This window comes from Pistacia vera, unplaced genomic scaffold (genome assembly GCF_008641045.1).
Source record: "Pistacia vera cultivar Batoury unplaced genomic scaffold, PisVer_v2 Contig32, whole genome shotgun sequence".
Taxonomy (NCBI): Eukaryota; Viridiplantae; Streptophyta; class Magnoliopsida; order Sapindales; family Anacardiaceae; genus Pistacia; species Pistacia vera.
This window is the reverse complement of record NW_022196135.1, coordinates 374148-393712: the sequence shown is the minus strand read 5'-3', so window position 1 is coordinate 393712 and position 19565 is coordinate 374148. Positions and strand designations below refer to the sequence as shown.

The window sequence follows — 19565 nt, the reverse complement described above, 5'->3', positions numbered from 1 at the left end:
GGAAGAGCAAACTTTCTTGATTTATTGACCACCATATCAAACCTCTTAGAGTTAACTTTTTTAAGAAAGTTACTTGGTGTCCAAAATTTACAAGATTGACACGTGACACAATGAAGAGATTCACTGTATGTATTTGATAATTATATTGAACCATATGTAACATTTTGATGTAAATATCATTTATTAAGAATTATTTTATATTTTGATGGTTCTCATTCATATGCGTTTCAATGGTATAAATGTATTCAAAAGTGTGTTAATTTCTTTTTTGTCAGTAAAATATATTAATATAATTTAAGATTTTGTACTATAATAATAGGATGATTTTACTTGATAAAATATGACTGAAATTTAGATAGTTTGGCGCNGCCAAAAATATATAAGCCATGTTACATTAAAGGTTTAAAATGAAATAAAATATTTATCTAAAGTTGTTTGGGATAATGATTTATGCTTTAGAGTTATTACCACATCTTTTAAATTACGGGTACGTAATAACTCACGAGCATGGACACCTTCTTGTTGAAGCCAAAATATTTCTAGCTTCTCAAGCATGTTTAAATCTTCTTGGCATGAAACTTTTTGTATTTCCGTACTATACTTTTTGTATTTCCGTACTATCATCCTCAGGATTATTTCATTTTTCCTTTTGTCTAATTGCAGCAATTGTTCCTAAAACAATGAATTGAAATCCTAATACATATTACTAAAACGTGAATTATAAAATAAGAAATTAAAACAGTAATTGTAGATGCAAAAAATCTACCGTCATGAAAATAGGGTCTGATCCCGTAAGGTTGAGGCCACTGACAATCTGTTGAACCTACACACATGAAAGGGCAAACTGTAGATGCAAAAAATCTACTGTCATGAAAATAGGGTCTGATCCCATGAGGTTGAGGCCACTGACAATCCGCTAGACCAGGAGTCTTGTCAGAGGCTAGGACTACGGCGAAGGCGTCGGGTTCTTGGGAGCCAGAACTTTAGGAGCAAATAGATGGTTTTGAGTAGTGTAGATTGACTATAGGAGATTGCCCCTGGGAGATTGCCCCTTAATGAGAGGGCAAGCCTCTGTTTTTATAGTGAACCCAACGGATTGGAATCTTAGTAGGACATTGAGTCCTCTTTTTTAGGAGATAATCCCTATCAAGAAAGAAATATGATTTCTTGACCTTATCAGATTAAGTTTAATGGTTTAAATAAGATTTAGAATCTTAGTAGGACATTAAGTCCTATTTTGGGAGATAATCCCTATCATGAAAGAGATATGATTTCTTGACCTTATCAGATCAAGTTTAATAGTTTGAGTAAGATTTGAAATCTTAGTAGAAGAGGAAATAGAATAGGATTCTGATTTCCTATTTATAGACTGTTGTAGGCTAATTGGCTGAAACCCAGTTTAGTTTAACTTACATGATAGCCCAACTCATAGAATGGGTAGGTCGCAAGGTGATTTTAAGCGTAGGCCCAATCGGAATTGGGTTGAGGCCTTGGGCCGTGACATGTTTATTTTGTTATTAGGCCTCGTCAAGCCCAAGATGATTTTTTGCCCTAACAGTAATTTCTGTAACTACACCTCTATTAAGTTATATCCTCCATAGTAATAAATTAGTTTGATCCCACTATTATCATTATAGAGAGGTTTTACTGCTTCTATATACATTATGTTATAAATCTTTTATCTGACTATAAATTATTAATTACATACGCATGCATATATATATATAGGCTTAAATATAACATGAAACAAAATAATGAGGCAACCAACTTACATTATAAAAAACTAAATTTAATTGCCCTTTTTGTTTTGAAGCTTAAAATGAAATATTAAATAAGGAATTAATTAAAAACAATGTATAGATGTTGAAATACGAAACAAAATATAATAACAAACACACGCCCACACACACATATATAAAGTCCATTTGATAATATTTAGATGTCAAAATATATGAAATGTTTTTATTGTTTTTGTTTCTGAAAAGGTGAGTCGTGTGTCACCCCATTTGGAAAACGAATTAAGAAATTAAGATGCAAAATTGAGACATTGTGTTAGTGGCAACAAATTAAAGATTCTGACTAATCCATCCTAAACCATTGCAGATTAAGCACCAGGTTCTTATACATATATTTTAAATCACTAAATTAAATTTCGGATTCAATTGCCCAAAAGCATAGAGTATCATTCCCAAATTTAAAAATCAATTGCCCAAAAGCATAAAGCATATCGGCAGTTCTGCATTAAAAAATAAATCTCTAATGTTATACAATACCACCAATGCAATTTATCAAACACTTAATAATATGCACAGCACAACACTTCAATTCTAAACACAATTGATATATAAATCCATCCAATACAATATAATCCTGTTAAGATCAGCAATAAATCCATAATCCACAATCTCATATCAAGCATACATGATCGTTATAAGCAAAATCTAATTTAAAAAACGTACTGTTTCTGAAACTCCCAGCTACCCAAAAAACCTAGAACAGTAAGTTTAAAGAAACTTACAATTGGTTGTGTTTTATGTGTGATATATTAATGAAAAAGCTTATCAAAGTACTTCTAAATATTAAGATTAAAGAAACTTACGATTTCAGGAATAGAATAATGGAAGAATGGAATTTCGATTTATGATTTTAGGAATGGAAGAATCGTAAAACTGGAAGAGCAGAAGAACTGTAAAAATTGAAGAATGTAATGAACTGTTGTGCTTATGAGAAGAGAATTAGGGATTAGGTTACAAACTTACATTTAGACTTTCAGGTTTTTTTTTTTTTTTTTTTTTTTCCTTCATGATAGCCACGAGTATACCGAGCCCACCCTAAAAAACAGGGGCCAATTTGGATACGAGTAAAAAAAACGGATCTAAAATAATGAACTTGTACCTATATTATTTTGACGAGTGTGAGTCCATCCGTGGGTAGGGGTGGACCCAGACCCTTCGGCCTACCCTCACATTTTATAAAAAAATTATTTATATAGGCTTATAAAAAATTCTGTACATATATATATAAGCTTTATCTTCATATTTAAAAAAATAAGAAATATTATACATATATAAAGACTCATAAAAAACTTATTATTAATATACATATTTCACGCCTATAGATTATATCATATTAAATTTTAAAACTCTCTCCACTATTTTTTTACGTACATCTGTTTTTTATGATTTTATCCATAAAATTCTTTATTCTCTCATTCTCTCATCAAGGTGTCACAATTAACTTCGTTTTCTGTTTTCTCAATTTTAGGTATATGTATTGCTCATTTCATTTTAGTTTATTTTAGGGTTGAATCATGCTTATTTTTTGGAGGATTTTTATTCTTTTGATGGAAAAAGGCATGAATCTTGTGAGTTTGTTTTGTGTTTTATGTTTAAGAATGTTCTCGCTTTTCCAAATTAAACCTTAACTATATTTTACTAAACGTTATTCTTCACCTTTCACCCACCACTTTCCTACATTTCAAACGGTACCATTTAGCTGCTCAAAATTATTAAAGAAGTTTGAATTATTATTTATGTTTATACTAAGAAAATTTTCCATTTTTTTATTAATTCATGTTAAAAGTCAAGATAATATATACTTAATTTAAGTTTTTGTTGACTTTAGCTTATGCTAGATCTGATTAAAGTCATGAAAATTTATATTATAATCTTTGAAAGAAAAAAAATTAAAAAGAAAAAAGAGAAATAAGAAATTTGTGTAGAACATTTTCAGTGGATTGTGATTGTTGTAAATTCTTTTAATTATATTGGATTTAAGTACATCATTAGATTCCCATGGTCTTTTGCTTTCTTTAATTAAAAAGGTTTTTCTATCTAAAAATTTTCTTGCGTTTTTTCGTGAATTGAATGTTATTTTCAACATAATTTGTTCAAGGTTTTGCTTCTCATAGATTTATTCAACTGGTAAAATATTATGTTATTACATTATTTTCTTTCAAATTATTGATATTATATTATTTCTTTTGCTTAAGGTTTGATGATTTTTTAAAATTTTTCAATAGTTGTTTGACAAACAATGGCGGAGCCATGGAGACCCCCCTTGGACAAAAATCCTGAGTCCGTTACTGTCCGTGGGTATGGACCCTTTTTGCCAAGTCTAATTGTGATGGAGATACTGTTGAGAAGAGGGACAAGGAAAGTGAGGGCAACAGTGAACAATTGGGTTTTATTTTATGTGATTCAATTCAAGTATTTGTTAGCTTTTACTCATGAAAGCAATTTGCCACGCTGTATTTTCAGCTGTCTTACGAGCGCATCTAAATAAAGAAAACTAGTAGAAACAGAGCAGGAGCAACCAAAGTAATGGTCCTCATTGACTAGTTGTTTCAAACCACATTACATTGAAATTTATGAAGGCTGATATTTGTTGCACCCAATATAACATATTGTTTAGACTTCTCAAATAAATTTTAATTAGATTTCTACGTCTCTTATTTTAATTAAATATAAAAACAAATCTTATGACATTGATTGTCAACGGTGATAACAGGATCAACGGCTGTCCAAGGCCCCTAAAAGGCTGGATGAAACAAAGGTGCATTGCATTGGACTGGGCTAGATAGCGGCCCAGTTATCGACAATAAAAATTCTCTCCGCTCCACGTGGCAGCTTCTAAAGCAAAGTCCTATTTCGGAACGAAAAAGGTCACAACTCAGAATTCTCATAAAGGGCCTTTTTCCTAAAAAAAAAAAAAAAATTTGAATTCTCCATAAATTTCACGTGTCTGCAAACAAGTGGATAGTAAAATCTAGAAGGTCATAGAATTGAATGGAGAATCTCGGGCCGAGTAGCCCAACTGCATCAACTATATAATGAAGGCTCCAAACACTTTGCATTTAATGGTTTTAGCGGTTCTCTTCTAATAAGTTGACCATAAACTGCTTAAGCGGCTGGGCTCTTCTTCTCAGGTATATATTCCTCTTGCCATTAATTGCTTTGTCATATGCGTTGTAGATCTAAAAGGCGCTGTTGATTTACGGCATATTTAGCGTTCTTGCATGATTGTGAACTTTTCTCCTGATTCGTGAAGGTGAAGATCAATTGTTTATCCAACTTTATTGTCTTTAGAAATTGTATTTGTGGTTAGTATATCCAAACCGTTTGGTGTGATTGTGAAATTATTCGGATTTTGTGTGTGCGCGGCCAGGTTGGGATTTTTTAGAATTTTGAATGCTGAATGAGTTCGGAATTTCTTGTTGATTTGTGATTTTTGGTTTGATTCATTTGAATTTGATTGTATTTGCTGTTTGGTGCTATAGACTACTATATTCTTTGATTTTAAGCATTTCTCACGTTCAGAATTAAGAGTTTTATATTTCAAAGGAAGAACATATGTAGTATTCATTTAGTTTATTTTGGAGTTTGATCCAGATACACAATACTTGAGCAGTATGTTTTAGGAGGATGAAAGTTTGTTTTGAACAGATATTGAATTATTCATTTTGGTTGCTTGTGCAGCAAGCAGAGAATTGCTTTTGGAAAGAGCAAAGAATTTAGAAATCTTTTGCTTGTGCAGAATTTTTTTCATCATTTTCTTGTTTTTTAAGGTGGACTTTCTTACTTAGCAGCAGGAAATTTTCAGAATTTTCGTTTTGAATGTCATGCGTATTGATTAGTTTCATTATGACTTTGTAGGTTATCTTGATTCTTGCCATCAAAGATTTTATAGGTTCAAGTAGTTCCAAAGTACGTAAGGTTAACGTATTTGAACTTCAATAATGGTTGAGGTATTAAAATGTCTTACACTATCTCAGTGGTTTTTTTCCCATCTTTTCCTTAGTATCTATGTTCTCTTTCACCTAACTTCGTGAGTTCTCAAAATGCACTTATGTTCACAACCTAAAACTGTTGTGCAGGAGGGTTTCAAGGTTTCATTGAATGTCTATGACCTAAGCCAAGGACTGGCTCGGCAACTTTCTACTACATTCTTAGGCAAGGCTATTGAAGGCATATGGTGAGTGTTTAACTTAAAGTAGTAGAATTTATGAATTCAAGTATATGCACCGGGGATTTGGTAGTTTGCCTAGAAGCAGGATGTTTCTATCTAAATAAGCATTAGTCATATGTATTCTCCCTCATTTATCAAGATTATATTCAACTCATGTTTCTTATGAGTAAAAAGATCTCTTTTGGAAAATGTACGTTCAGACTGAGTTTGTTTGTGTAAGCTTAGTCTATATCAGAATGAAATTCTTTTGTTTCCTGATTAACAAATAATGTGGGAGGCATAGGCATAACTACTCATGCCTATTTATTTGTATTGACATATGTCTAGTAGCTAAGAGTGAGCCTAAGGTCTAGCATTAATTTCTTTTGCAAATTCTTGTCTCTGATAGTTGAACCAGCAACTCACGGCTTTCTACTTTTATCCCCCTGTTGCTTACTGGAAAATTCTCAATGTTGAATTAAATAACTGCTGGGTTTTGTGTGGCGGGTGGAATAAAATATTTGGACCTTCTATGGTAGTATAGGAGAAGAGTTTAGACTTGTGTTCTTTTCTTTAGAAATGCTTTTCTTTTTTCAGTGCTGTTTCTGGGGGCTTTAATTATTTCATTTTGAATGACAGGCACACAGGTGTAGTGGTTTATGGTAATGAATATTTTTTTGGGGGAGGTATACAGCATACTCCTGCTGGAACTACACCATATGGAACACCATTGAGAGTTGTGGACTTGGGTGTCACACATGTACCCAAGGATGTGTTTGAAATTTATTTGCAGGAAATTAGCCCTCGTTATGCGGCTGAAACTTACAGTCTCCTCTCTCACAATTGCAACAACTTCAGTAATGAGGTGGCACAATTTTTAGTCGGTAAAACTATCCCGCAGTATATTCTAAACCTACCTAATGAAGTTATGAGCAGTCCAATGGGTGCTCTTATATGTAAGTTTTCAACTCTGATTTGCTTTAATTTCCCTTCACGCTGTGAGACTTTGATAGGGTATCTTCTGCTTAAGAATGGTTACTTACATGGAATTTTTTGAATTTTTAATTTGTTTCTGGACTCTTACTTGTGTGTTAATCCGTTCTGATTTTAGTTAGAATTAGGGAAAAGAGAGGTAAATGTTTAGTTGCTTACGAAATTGAGTTGATTTGTGAAAATTTTTACTATTTTCTTTTATTTTTAAGTTGTCCTAAGATTTTGTCTTTGTGCTGGATAAGTTTAAGCTATCTCCATCAAATGCAGATATTTGATGGTATTGTAATAAAAAGATGAAGCACTGAGATTTTTTTCTCAATTTTCCTGGGGCACATTTTAATTTAGGGGTGTTCAAAACTGGGTACCCGAACCGGTTTGGTGTATTTTGAACAGATTTGGAAATTTGGTTCAGGCTATAAACTGAACCGAATCCAAACTGGTTTGGTGTTTTTTTTAACCGAACCAGAAATTTGGTGCAGGCTATAAGCTTTTGAGCCGAACTGAATTTTTGGTTCGGTTCAAGAGGGTACCCGGTTTTGAACTGAATTTGAAATCCCAAAATTACAATTCTGCCATGGTCTTCCCATCGTAACACCTCACTTCATTAACATACCCAGCAACTATCCTGTCATGCCCTAAATCTTCCTCCCATATAAAGCCATAGAACATCCTCTTCCGGTCGTAAAATCATTCTCCTAAAACACTCAAGTCTCCCACACAATAACACCTGAACCACCACAACTGTGAAATTAATTCAATCATTTTTAGACTTGGAATGTATGGTTTGACATATCTTAATGGTGATTTGGCCTGGTTCAAGAGATTGGGGTGGGAAGATACGATGAAGGGTGGAAACACGATGGAGAAAGGTAAGTCTGTGCAAAAAATCGGTTCGGTTCAGATAACCCTTTTTTTGCACAAACAAAGGAGTACCTGAACCAGAAATCCGGATTTCTCCCATTATAATCCAAAATTGAACCGAATTTCTGGGTACCTGGTTTTTCTGGTTTGGTTCTGTTTCCGGTTCGGGTTTAGGGTATTTTTTAACACCAATAAATTTTGTTTGCTATTTGTGTCATATTCAACCCTTCTTTCTTCTTTCTCAATGTAGTATGATATGCAACATGTACAAGTTCTGTCACTGTAATAGGAATAAAGAGACGGAATTATCTAGTCTGTCACTGTGTTGATCAATGGTAGAGTTACATACTCTGTTTCAATTTTTGTTGCAGTGCCCATGATACAGAATCTGGAAGCAACATTGAAGGCCGGTGCAGTGCCACAAGTTCCTCAGTTCAGACCTCCATTGGCTCAGTCTTCACCGTCCCCGAGCGGCACAACTGCTACTGTGAACAAAGCCTCCAGTAGTCCCAGCACTCTTTCTGTGCAAAAGACTCTGAGAGAGGCTGATGGTAAAGTGAAACCTGAAGAGCAACCTACCAGGTCTGAGGAGCCAAAGTCACTGGATAATGCTGTGCCTCCTGCTGTCAAACCTGTGGAAGCACAAGAGAAGTCAAGTGTTAATGGGGTCGCAGAAGATCCTCTTGGAGATGCCCGGAGCAAGGTGCAAGAGGAGATTGGCCGTGAATTTGCTGCAATCATGGCAACTGGGAGATTGCGCGCAAGTGAGGCTGCAGCCCTTGCAATGAAGAAAGTGATGCAAAAATATGGGCATATGAACGTTGCCATGCCGCAGTGTTAGAAATTGAGACTGATTTTTTAAGTTGTTTCCTGTTGTTTGTCCGAAGGCCATTCAATGAAATTTATAAATCAACTTCTCATTCCTTCCAGGCTCTATAAGATGTAGGCCTGGACTGATTGTTTCCGTACTTAAAAAGAGTATGAATTGACATTATCTATGGTTGTCTAAAACATGTATTTGAATATGCTTTCAGACCTCTTTTAATTAAATGTATCGGCATATTCTTTTTTTCCGTAATTTGGATTCTTAATTTCAATTTGCAATTGGGCTACAACATTCTAATTAAGAAACGAATGAGATGCGTCTATTATCATACAAAAACAAAATAATATTATGAATGCAAGTACAATTAATTAGTATAGAATTGGGCTTTCATTTTTCATAACACGATAGACAAAACACACAACAAAAAGAAAAAAAATAAAAATTGCCGGTCTCATTTCCAAGTAACTGAATTTGTTTCGTGTAATGTCATTGAATTTGATTTCTCCTCTCATTTTGTTCATGAGGTGCACTACTCAATGGATGTAGCCCCGTCCAGCAGCTTAAATGCGCTTTTTGTTAACTGCTGATGGGAACCAGATATGCGGCTGCCTAAAGTTGATTAAACAGCTGCATGATTGAGAGACATAACATTGGTCGATAAAACCACGGCAAAAATTAATAGAAATCAAATCTCTTTTATCTGTGCAAAATTAGCAAATAGAAAGGGTCTAAGGAATATAATAAAGTTAGCTGATGTCTGTAAAACGAATACAAAACGAGAGTTAGAGGACAAGCTAACTAATCAACCAAAGCCTTTTCTTCCAAGAAACAATATCAAAGAATCATTATAACAATTCTTCTTAGGAATGATATGATACATATGTACTATTATATTACCTTAATTCTGAAAGAAAAACAGCAACGTTTAAGAAATGGCAGTTGTTTTTTGGTGGAGTGAAGAGACATTTTCTTGATTATTTAAACTAGCACTTTCAGTTTCTAATTCGAGAATAGCTTCTTTTGATCTGCCAAAAGCATCAGAAGGAATGTTGATGCCAGCGAATCCGATCATAACAGCAACAGCTCCAAGGTAATCCATGAGATGGGGGGCATTGCCTGTTAATGAATCCACAATAGCTGCCAAGGGCACTTGAATTGTTAGACCAGCTGTTGCTATTGTGGTTGTTGTAAGAAGTACAGCCTTGGCCCATAAATAATCACTCAGCACATTGTCTAACAAACCTACGACCATTGATATCAAATAAAAATTAGACACTGAAATGACCAATTTAATCCAAATCCAAGTTATCTAGCATAGAATATATATTAATGTGATATAATGAAAAACTTTAATCATGAAATTGGATCCCATATCAATCAAAACAGGAACTTTAATACAATAAAAGTTCAATATCTAGAGACTGGCCCTGGTTACGTGCCATTCTCTAACTATCCAACAACTCTTTGACATGAAGGAAATGGGCTTTCTCATTGATTTTCAAGAGAGATTTCTATACTTATAAGCACACAATATATTACAACTTAATTATATATTTTCAAAAACTAAATTTAAACTGGTCCTGCAAAACAACAAAACAATAATAGCTTCTTTCTTCTGATCAACAAAATGGGATGAAACAGAAAAATACAATACACAGCTATATATGATATAATGTGATTATCAGCATCTCTAAGTGATAATATGCAACACTCCACAGAGGAGAAGTACTACATTCAATGGATGCTACTAGAAAAAGTGAATTGTGTATAAGCAGTCTTATTTCGGATGATAAGAAATACAACATCCAATGATTACATCTCCTCATGCAGAAGTATGACACTAAAAATTATAGGTATGCAGTAAAACTGGGAATTGACACCAATGCTCAAGTTTGGAAAGAAACTAAAGCAAGTATGTATAGACATATATCACAAGGACCCTAGTATCTGCTAGGAAAATAAACAAAACACTGAGTTGGTATTAACTAATTATGTCATATAATTGATTTATATCAAGAAAAAACAAGAATACAGTTAACAAAGAAAGAATAAATTTTTAAACCCAATATCCAGGGAATAAAGAATCATATAACTTGAATGCATACCTTTACCAACAACTAGACCAAACTGCTCCAGGGTCAGCGAATGGCAAGCCTCTAGCTTGGTAAAATTGAGTATAAGGGCAATGGGAAGAAAAATAATGAGGTTGAAAAGCCCAAGATAACCAAGGAAAAGTGCCATACTAGCCTGACCACTTTTTCCATCATCATCAGGCAACTTCTTGCGGATAAGGGTAATATAAACAGCATATAATCCAGCTGATACAAGAGCAAGAATATCTCCAAGAAGAGGAATTGAAGCAGTTGCACCTAAACTGGTACTGCTTTTTGAGTCACCCAAGCTGACAATAATTGTTCCAGCCATGCAGAGAAGAACACTGATAAGCTTCACCCAAGTGAACTTCTCACCCAGGAAGGCTAGAGAGAACAAAAAAGTGAAAAGGCTGGATGCGCTGCTTAAGATAGTATTTGACTACACACAACGAAAGAAAGGTATTAATTACACCAAATTGAATAAAACATAGACGTCAGAAGCAACACATGCCATAAAATAAATTAAAATATGCTTACTGTTACTGTAGTATACTTCAACGAGAGATTAAAAGTCAGCTGTGCCAAAAACCAAAATGGGCAAATCAACAGGCTGACCTTTGCCACTCTAGTGCGCGTCCATCGTCCTTTTGCGTCAAGTCCTTTATCAGGATGTCCATCAACTTTAACAACAGGCAAAGTCCTCTCAAGCTCACGTGAAACAAATTCTGATCTTGAATCAATATCTCTCCCATGCTGACTAATTTCTCCCTTTTCCACAGTAACAGATGGATATGATCCATCCACTTTGACATCTACATCACTCTCTCCAAGAAGAATGGTCTGTTCAGAGGATCCCGGCTCTTGCAAAGGGCTACTCTTTTTCTTTCTCCAAAACAATAAACTTCCATAAGTATCAACCAAATATCGCCCAATTTCAGCAATGGGAATGTACACCACAAACAAGGAATTACAAATGTATGTGATGAGAAACGGCGAAACACCGTCATCAACCACAGACTGAACCACAAAACTGGCAGCAATCCAGATAGTTGCAACCGCAACTATGTATATCAAACCCAAAACCCACTTCCAAACTTTACTGTTCATATCTTTCGAACCCAATTATGACTCGAACTAGTTCAAAATTTCCCAATATAGCTCAAAACTTATTCCCATATATATATATGTATAAAAAAAATGTCTTCTTCAGGGAAAAATCAAAATACCCACATCATAATCACACTGAACTTCCCTAAAATGTATTGAAACGAAAAAAAGAGACAAAGGTCAAAATCTGTACTTATAAAGCCTAGAAATACAGAATTCAAAGACAACCCAATTAAAAGATCGTGATATAGAAACCAATGCCACACTGAACGAATTTAAAGTAGAACAATATAAATAGGAGGAGAAATCTGTACCTGGCCAGAAAAATGAGTTAGAATCGGATCGTTGTCGTTCTCAGAAAAGAGAAGAATTTATAGGCAGAGAGAGCATCGAGCTTCACCTTATTAACGACATCAAATATCATTTAGTTCATTTGTTGGTTATTTTTATTTTTTTCAGATTTGTTTTTTATTTGTTTGGTTGTGCAAAACGTGTTGTTAATGGTATAGTTAATCGGTGGTTACATTTCAACAAAAAGGTCAGAATACATTATAACATAATTTATTTACTTATTTGAAAAANAGTCCTTTATCAGGATGTCCATCAACTTTAGCAACAGGCAAAGTCCTCTCAAGCTCACGTGAAACAAATTCTGATCTTGAATCAATATCTCTCCCATGCTGACTAATTTCTCCCTCTTCCACAGTAACAGATGGATACGATCCATCCACTTTGACATCTACAACACTCTCTCCAAGAAGAATGGTCTGTTCAGAGGATCCCGGTTCTTCCAAAGGGCTACTCTTTTTCTTTCTCCAAAACAATAAACTTCCATAAGTATCAACCAAATATCGCCCAATTTCAGCAATGGGAATGTACACCACAAACAAGGAATTACAAATGTATGTGATGAGAAACGGCGAAACACCGTCATCAACCACAGACTGAACCACAAAACTGGCAGCAATCCAGATAGTTGCAACCGCAACTATGTATATCAAACCCAAAATCCACTTCCAAACTTTACTGTTCATATCTTTCGAACCCAATTATGACTCGAACTAGTTCATAATTTCCCAATATAGCTCAAAACTTATTCCCATGTATATATATGTATAAAAAAAATGTCTTCTTCAGGGAAAAATCAAAATACCCACATCATAATCACACTGAACTTCCCTAAAATGTATTGAAAAGAAAAAAAGAGACAAAGGTCAAAATCTGTACTTATAAAGCCTAGAAATACAGAATTCAAAGACAACCCAATAAAAAGATCGTGATATAGAAACCAATGCCACACTGAACGAATTTAAAGTAGAACAATATAAATAGGAGGAGAAAACTGTACCTGGCCTGAAAAATGAGTTAGAATCGGATCGTTGTCGTTTTCAGAAAAGAGAAGAATTTATAGGCAGGGAGAGCATCGAGCTTCACCTTATTAACGACATCAAATATCATTTAGTTCATTTGTTGGTTATTTTTTTCAGATTTGTTTTTTATTTGTTTGGTTGTGCAAAACGTGTTGGTAATGGTATAGTTAATCGGTGGTTACATTTCAACAAAAGGGTCAGAATACATTATAACATAATTTATTTACTTATTTGAAAAATAGTAGGGAGAACGACATTTCCCACCCAAGGTTTGATGAAACGACGCTTTCCCACCCGTCAAGTTTCAAAATGATACTTTCCCACCCTTTGTTAGGTTCTGTTAGTGTCTTCAATTAATATTTGATTGAAAAGATGAAAATACTTGAAATAGTTTATTATAAATTAAAATAAGTTAATTCAAAGTCTTTATTTAATTATTTATTAGTCCAAATATAAAGATACATTTTTTTCTTTCTTTATTTAATTAATTAGGAATATTAATTTTTTATGTTAATTAGTAAAAATGAAAAACATTATAAATGATAGTGATGTGATATTGATGACATTATAAATAAATATTAAGATTATTTAACTTTAAACAATTTTATAACATTACTTCTAACTTTTTAGGTGAGGACGTGAGGTTAATTATTTTTTCTTTTTTGAATTTTAATATTTGACTTTTTGGCTAATTAAAAAATAATAAAAATTTTATAAAGTAAAATATTTAAAGATATTCCCCTTTTTTTAGTAAAATATTAACAAAAAACATAACAGAACTTAACAAAGGGTGGGAAAGTGACATTTTGAAACTTGATGGGTGGGAAAGTATCATTTTGCCAAGCCTTGGATGGGAACAGTCGTTCTCCCAAAATAGTTCGTTCTTAGTAAATATATCTAATCCCATGAATAATCTTAGATATGTTAATTAATTATATTATATTACATTAACCAATGATGTTACATAATTTTTTTTTTTCTTTGCTAGAGTTATCCGGGCCAACTTGCTATTTCCATTGAATATAGCAAATATTATTCGGTGATAGTGTTAACCATTGAATTTGTATAGCTAAGTTATCTTAATTATGTCACATTTTTTTTTGAACTAAGGTGTTTAGTCAAAACGCATATCTCAACTAATCTTTAGAAATTAATTATGTCACATGTCTCCATCTTTTGTAATATGTTTATTTAATACAATATTCATTATAATCTGACAAAACGTGAATGTATTCCATGGTGATCATGTTAAGTTGCATCAGTTTTTTATTTTTTAACAGTATTGTTTGAGTATTATTACTTTATGATCACATCAAGTATACGAAAAAGAAATAACATAAAATACGTTAAATTTATAAGATATTATAGAAGATTTTAATTTTATTTCAGAAATCATGACGATAAAGAGATAGAAGTGCAAGTATTCTGGTAACAACTGAATTAATTTCAATTTACATCAATACCGTGTAGCCCATTGTGGCGGATAGAGTTCGGACGACGACATGTCCAGAAGGTATAGGTGATTGCTTAGTCTCAAGTAATCATCTCGTCATGTTCATTGCTTATTTAGTAGGGCGAGTGGCTTTGCAGATCCTATATTCCTCACGTTACCGTTTGACTTTGTTCCTAGACTTGACGCTTTCACCACTTTCAAAATATTCAGGCATTAACGCTGTTTAGGAGGTCCTTTTTGGGGATCAACTGTGACACAAAATTCAGAATGAGAATCATATTCAATATTATACATCATCTACATAAAGCCACTTATTCACCCTTTGCCTTCTTTAGTACCACAACAGATCATGTCATATACAGCTTTGGAGATTCATGGCTGACTGCAATTGAAACAATTAATACCCGGAAAGGAAAAAAATGTTGTCTTAACAAAGGAGTATAATATTAACAATGATATATAATTCATACTTGTTATACATCATAGCTAAGTTGAAGGAAGTTCAACTAGATTATGCAATTCAATTGTTTTACAATGCATAAAGAATTAAAAAATAGATCTGCACAAAGCTATGAGAAAGTAAAACCAATTAAACCATGCTGAGATTATACGCTTAATATATGTATATTTTATTGAAAATTTTACAGTGAAGAAGCACTTGCACACCCCGATTCAACATGCCTGGAATTAGTACCCCATTGTATTGCTTCTGCCACCTCTTTTCGGCGTTGCCATTGGATATCATCATAATCACCTTCGTCACCATTTACATCACTGGTCATTTCTTGAACAGGTGGTGTAGTAAGAAGAGGGGCGGCATTAGGGGGAATATTTGTGCCTGAATCTTGACCGTTTCCAAGGAAACTGAGAGCAGTGACCACATCAGTAATCAAAGGTCGAACACCGGGCTCTTCTTGGAGACACATGGCTGCAACTGCCACTGCTTGATTCATAGCTCTCACTGGATACTGTCCTTCTATAAGTGGATCAACCAGTTGTGGGTACCTGTTTGGTTCCCTAAATACAGGTTGTGCCTGCCAAAAGAAATAATCAAACATCAAAACAAAAGAAAATATGGTGTTAGATTTTAGACAATTAAGCAAAGAAATAAAGGTGGACTAACCCATGCGATTAGATTTTGTTCATCGGTTGGTTTTGTTGTGTCAATAACTCTTCTTCCTGTGATTAACTCTAACAAAACGACCCCGAAGCTGTAGACATCGGACTTGACAGTGAGTTGACCTGTTCTTTGGTACTCAGGGGCACAATAACCGTATGTTCCCATTACTCTGGATGACACATGTGTCTTTTCCCCCACAGGTCCAAGCTTGGCTAGTCCAAAATCAGAGAGCTTGGCGTTGAATTCATTGTCTAGCAAGATGTTTGAGGATTTCAAGTCGCGGTAGATGACTGGGGGATTGGCATTATCGTGCAAATATTCTAGGCCTTTTGCTGCACCTAATGCTATTTTTATTCTTGTCTGCCAATCCATTGGCTTCTGTTCGGGTGAAAGATCTGAAAATCAGCACATTTTGCATCATAGTTCAGAATATCTAGTATCATATTAAAATTTAAAAAAAAAAAAAAAGTGCAAGAATGAGTACCAAGAAGATGATCTTCTAAAGATCCCTGTGTCATGTATTCATAAACTAGAAGTCTTTGATCTCCATCAGCACAATAACCAATGAGATTGACTAGATTTTCATTATGCAAGAGGCTTAACATCAGCACCTCAACAAGAAATTCTTTGTTTCCTTGCAACCCATTCCTATCAAGTTGCTTCACAGCCACAACCTGAATTCATGAATAAATCAACCCAACATCACAACATCATTCCTTTCAAACATATAAAAGATTATTATCAAACAGATCAAAATCCTTTACCTGCCCACTCTTCTCAAGTTTTCCCTTATAAACTCTCCCAAATCCCCCTTCACCGATTAAACATTCTTGCCTAAAATTCTTTGTAGCTGTGGCTAGTTCACGAAATGTGAACGTCTGTGCCGCAATGTTTTTATCGCCTGCTTCTTTATTAGCAGCATCCTTGTTACTAACGGGATCCTGCGCAGGCCTTGGTTTAGGACTAAAATTCTCTGCACAAAGGGCAAAAAGATGAAGTTATAAATTTATGACGAAACATTATAACTATGCCATAAAAATGAAGGCAAGGATATTGTAACGTACGGGGCAGAGGTGGATTTTGATCTCGTGGAGCAGTTGAGATTTGCACTCGTAGTTTTTTGCTAGAATGTATTTTTTTGGAGCTAGCTTTCCTCCCATGAGATGAAAAACACGAAAAGCAACTCATTTTTATTTTTTATTTTTAAAAACTTTTCAAACCACCCAGAAAGCTCAGAAATGTTTGTTATTGAATAAGAAAAAAAAAAAAAAGTTATCTAACTCAAAAACATTGATAGTTAATGCATGAGAATTGAAGTAGGCGTAAATCTAATTAAATTACATGTAACACTCCAAAAACAAAATCCAGAATCTCCTTAAACAAGAGTATGATGAAGATAACATTTGATTTGATGTTGATACAATTAATACCTTCAAAATTCTCATGACACCATTAACAACCAAAATGTTGGTTAATGGTTAAGGGGTTTTTAGATAAACTAACAGGAAATAAAAACACAGACAATGAGGACCCAAATCCTAAAACCACCAAAAAACCATCTCAGAAACAAAAAAAGGCGAAATTGAAACGAAAAAGGGATACTTTTTTTTTGGAGTTTCCGTAGAAAAAGGAGAGACTTCTGTTGTTTGAAGTTGTCTTTTCTGGGGAGAAAGAGAGAATTTGGCGGGGAATCGTTTAGTTATTGTGGAGGTTATAATTGGAGTTTGGGTTTGAAAATACTCAAGATATATATATAGTTAATGAAACAAGACAAAAATAGATGTAATATAAACTAACATGTTTGACAGACAAGAGTTATGCGATGCAACAAACATTAATTTGGAAAAAATTATCAGGTTCATGCACAGAAATGCTTCCACATAACGTTTACCAAAACCTGGAACGTGCCTGCGTTCAACTATGCGCAATATCTTGTCTATAACAAAGGCTACCCAGTATCTGAGACAAATCATTTGCATGATTAATTAGTTAAATACAATAATTCTATTGCTTTATATTGAAATCTCAAATTCATACTTTTTTTTTTGGAGGTGACCAAGGGTGTTCAGGCCAGTTTATACGCACTTTAACTAATTCTTTGGATCCTGAAATTGACAACCAGCTAAACCTCTCAGTGGCCACCCTTACTATCGCCTGTGGAGACTTGAAATATGATGGTTATTGTCTTCTATGATGGCGGTTCTCAGTTATTGATCTCTTTGAAAATTCAATTATGTTCCATCCATATTGAAGTTTGAAGAAGCAAACTCTGGTAGACTTGCCAATTTTCCTTCATAAGATCCATTTTAAGTTGGCGGATTCTGTGCCTGCGCTCTCTCTCATCTTATTAAATTAACCATCTTAATTTCGCTAAAGAAATATCTTTGACATATTTCTCATGGAGTGGGGCTTTGATGGAAAATTTAAGCAAAACTGATCTCACGGCATGTTCTGATTCAAATTTCAAGAAAATCAACCAAAAAAAAAAAAAAAAATACTACCATGAATAAGTCTTTTGTTTTATTCAATTACACCCCAAGCTTAATACAACAATAAGCAACTGATTAAATCGCCTTACATAACTGGGGATCAGGGTTTGAAGCAGAGATGTATAAGCTACAATATATCTGTTACTTAAGAAGCATCAACAGCAATCTTCAAGCCACCGTCACAATGGCCAGGGATACCACAAATGAAGTAGTTACGTCCCTTGGATAGTTTCACTTTATCTTTCCCAGTTGCGTATGTCTTTGAGCTTGGAGAAGAAGAGCAGCTGTTGTAGCCATTCTCATCAACAACTACCACATTGTGAAGTGATGGGTCATAGTTGAATACTGCAAAACAAAAGAGGAGGAAAACAAAAAAACTGTCAAATTGGTTGTAGCTACAATTGAATATTATCAAGTAAAAGCACTTAATACAAAAGAATTCTCAAATGCATGATGTTAGAAGCAGAACTTAAGTTATTTGATTTGAAACTGAAGAAGTACCAAGTATATCGCCGGCCTTGAACTTTTTCCCGTTAGTCCAGTTCTGATTAAAGCTGAAAGTCCAGCCTGAAGTATCACCAACAGTGAAAGTAGTTGCTCCAGTGCTTCTAAATTGAAGTAATAAGAGGAGAACAAAAGTAGTGGCAACAAGCATAGATTTAGCACTGCATCTTCCCTGGTGAAAGCCACTCATTTTAATTTCTAGTTAACTGCTGAGCGTGATGAATATTTGATAAAATGAAGTGTGCAGTTGATTGCTTTTATAACGTGTTTTCTCTAACAAAGAACAGTCGGTGTGGCCATTGCCAGAAAATGTTGATTTCACTATTCCAAATACTTTTTCACGCAAGAAAGAGACTGCGACGTCGCTAATTGGATATTAAATAAATAACGCTACTCTAGACTGTTGCATTCAGCTGCAAATCATATTACCTCTTTTATGAGACAATTATTAGCTTCTTTTTCTTTTATTTTTTTAACTTGAGAAACAGAAAGACTGGTTACTGTGACGACGATTTCTCACCTATATTTTCTTCATTTAGGACAAACCGTGAAGCAATCAAGATTTACATATAAAGGAAGACTTGTTCATTCTTCTAATATGAGATTCCATTATTGCAAAAGACGTGAACATGTGAATGTGATTATTTATTTTGTTTTGTTTGGTAGAGAAGACAGAAGTCACAGAACCGTATAAAGATTTGAGATTCCAACTTGTGTTATTTTCTTCCTTTGTCCTCTTCTCTGTCTTTACATCAATCGAATGAGTTAACAACGTGTATACTGAATGAGATGGAGAATCTTCT

General features: G+C 34.1%; 4 protein-coding genes across 11 annotated transcripts; 1 reads left to right on the top strand and 3 right to left on the bottom strand.

The window, feature by feature from the left end:
- The first annotated feature begins 4882 nt into the window (after positions 1-4882).
- LOC116136770 (desumoylating isopeptidase 1) lies at positions 4883-8878 on the top strand. 4 transcript variants are annotated; one of them, XM_031422439.1, is made up of 6 exons: positions 4884-4927; positions 5478-5566; positions 5655-5746; positions 5876-5973; positions 6586-6902; positions 8172-8878. In XM_031422439.1, exons 3-6 carry the CDS (start codon positions 5738-5740, stop codon positions 8639-8641), a joined length of 894 nt encoding a protein of 297 aa, XP_031278299.1. In that variant the 5' UTR covers positions 4884-4927; positions 5478-5566; positions 5655-5737; the 3' UTR covers positions 8642-8878. The 4 variants fall into 4 exon arrangements, with proteins under 4 accessions (XP_031278301.1, XP_031278299.1, XP_031278300.1 ...); XM_031422440.1 differs by lacking the exon at positions 4884-4927 and adding an exon at positions 4934-5049; XM_031422441.1 differs by lacking the exon at positions 5478-5566 and having other exon boundaries at positions 4883-4927.
- Positions 8879-9124: 246 nt separating this feature from the next.
- LOC116136814 (thiamine-repressible mitochondrial transport protein THI74) lies at positions 9125-13315 on the bottom strand. Of its 5 annotated transcripts, XM_031422483.1 has the most exons (6): positions 13175-13315; positions 12425-13005; positions 11257-11390; positions 10732-11158; positions 9524-9868; positions 9125-9253 (listed from the first exon to the last, which is right to left on the bottom strand). In XM_031422483.1, the coding sequence occupies exons 2-5, from the start codon at positions 12858-12860 to the stop codon at positions 9552-9554; spliced, it is 1314 nt and encodes a 437-aa protein (XP_031278343.1). In that variant the 5' UTR covers positions 12861-13005; positions 13175-13315; the 3' UTR covers positions 9125-9253; positions 9524-9551. The 5 variants fall into 5 exon arrangements, with proteins under 5 accessions (XP_031278343.1, XP_031278342.1, XP_031278347.1 ...); XM_031422482.1 differs by lacking the exon at positions 9125-9253 and having other exon boundaries at positions 9426-9868; XM_031422487.1 differs by lacking the exon at positions 9125-9253 and having other exon boundaries at positions 9426-9868; positions 11335-11390.
- Positions 13316-15290: 1975 nt separating this feature from the next.
- LOC116136790 (probable serine/threonine-protein kinase PBL26) lies at positions 15291-16957 on the bottom strand. The gene is made up of 5 exons (XM_031422462.1): positions 16834-16957; positions 16534-16742; positions 16254-16443; positions 15773-16164; positions 15291-15683 (listed from the first exon to the last, which is right to left on the bottom strand). Exons 1-5 carry the CDS (start codon positions 16955-16957, stop codon positions 15291-15293), a joined length of 1308 nt encoding a protein of 435 aa, XP_031278322.1.
- A 1351-nt stretch (positions 16958-18308) lies between these two features.
- On the bottom strand, positions 18309-19086 carry LOC116136742 (basic blue protein-like). The gene is made up of 2 exons (XM_031422403.1): positions 18760-19086; positions 18309-18603 (listed from the first exon to the last, which is right to left on the bottom strand). The coding sequence occupies exons 1-2, from the start codon at positions 18950-18952 to the stop codon at positions 18404-18406; spliced, it is 393 nt and encodes a 130-aa protein (XP_031278263.1). The 5' UTR covers positions 18953-19086; the 3' UTR covers positions 18309-18403.
- Between the last annotated feature and the right edge of the window lie 479 nt (positions 19087-19565).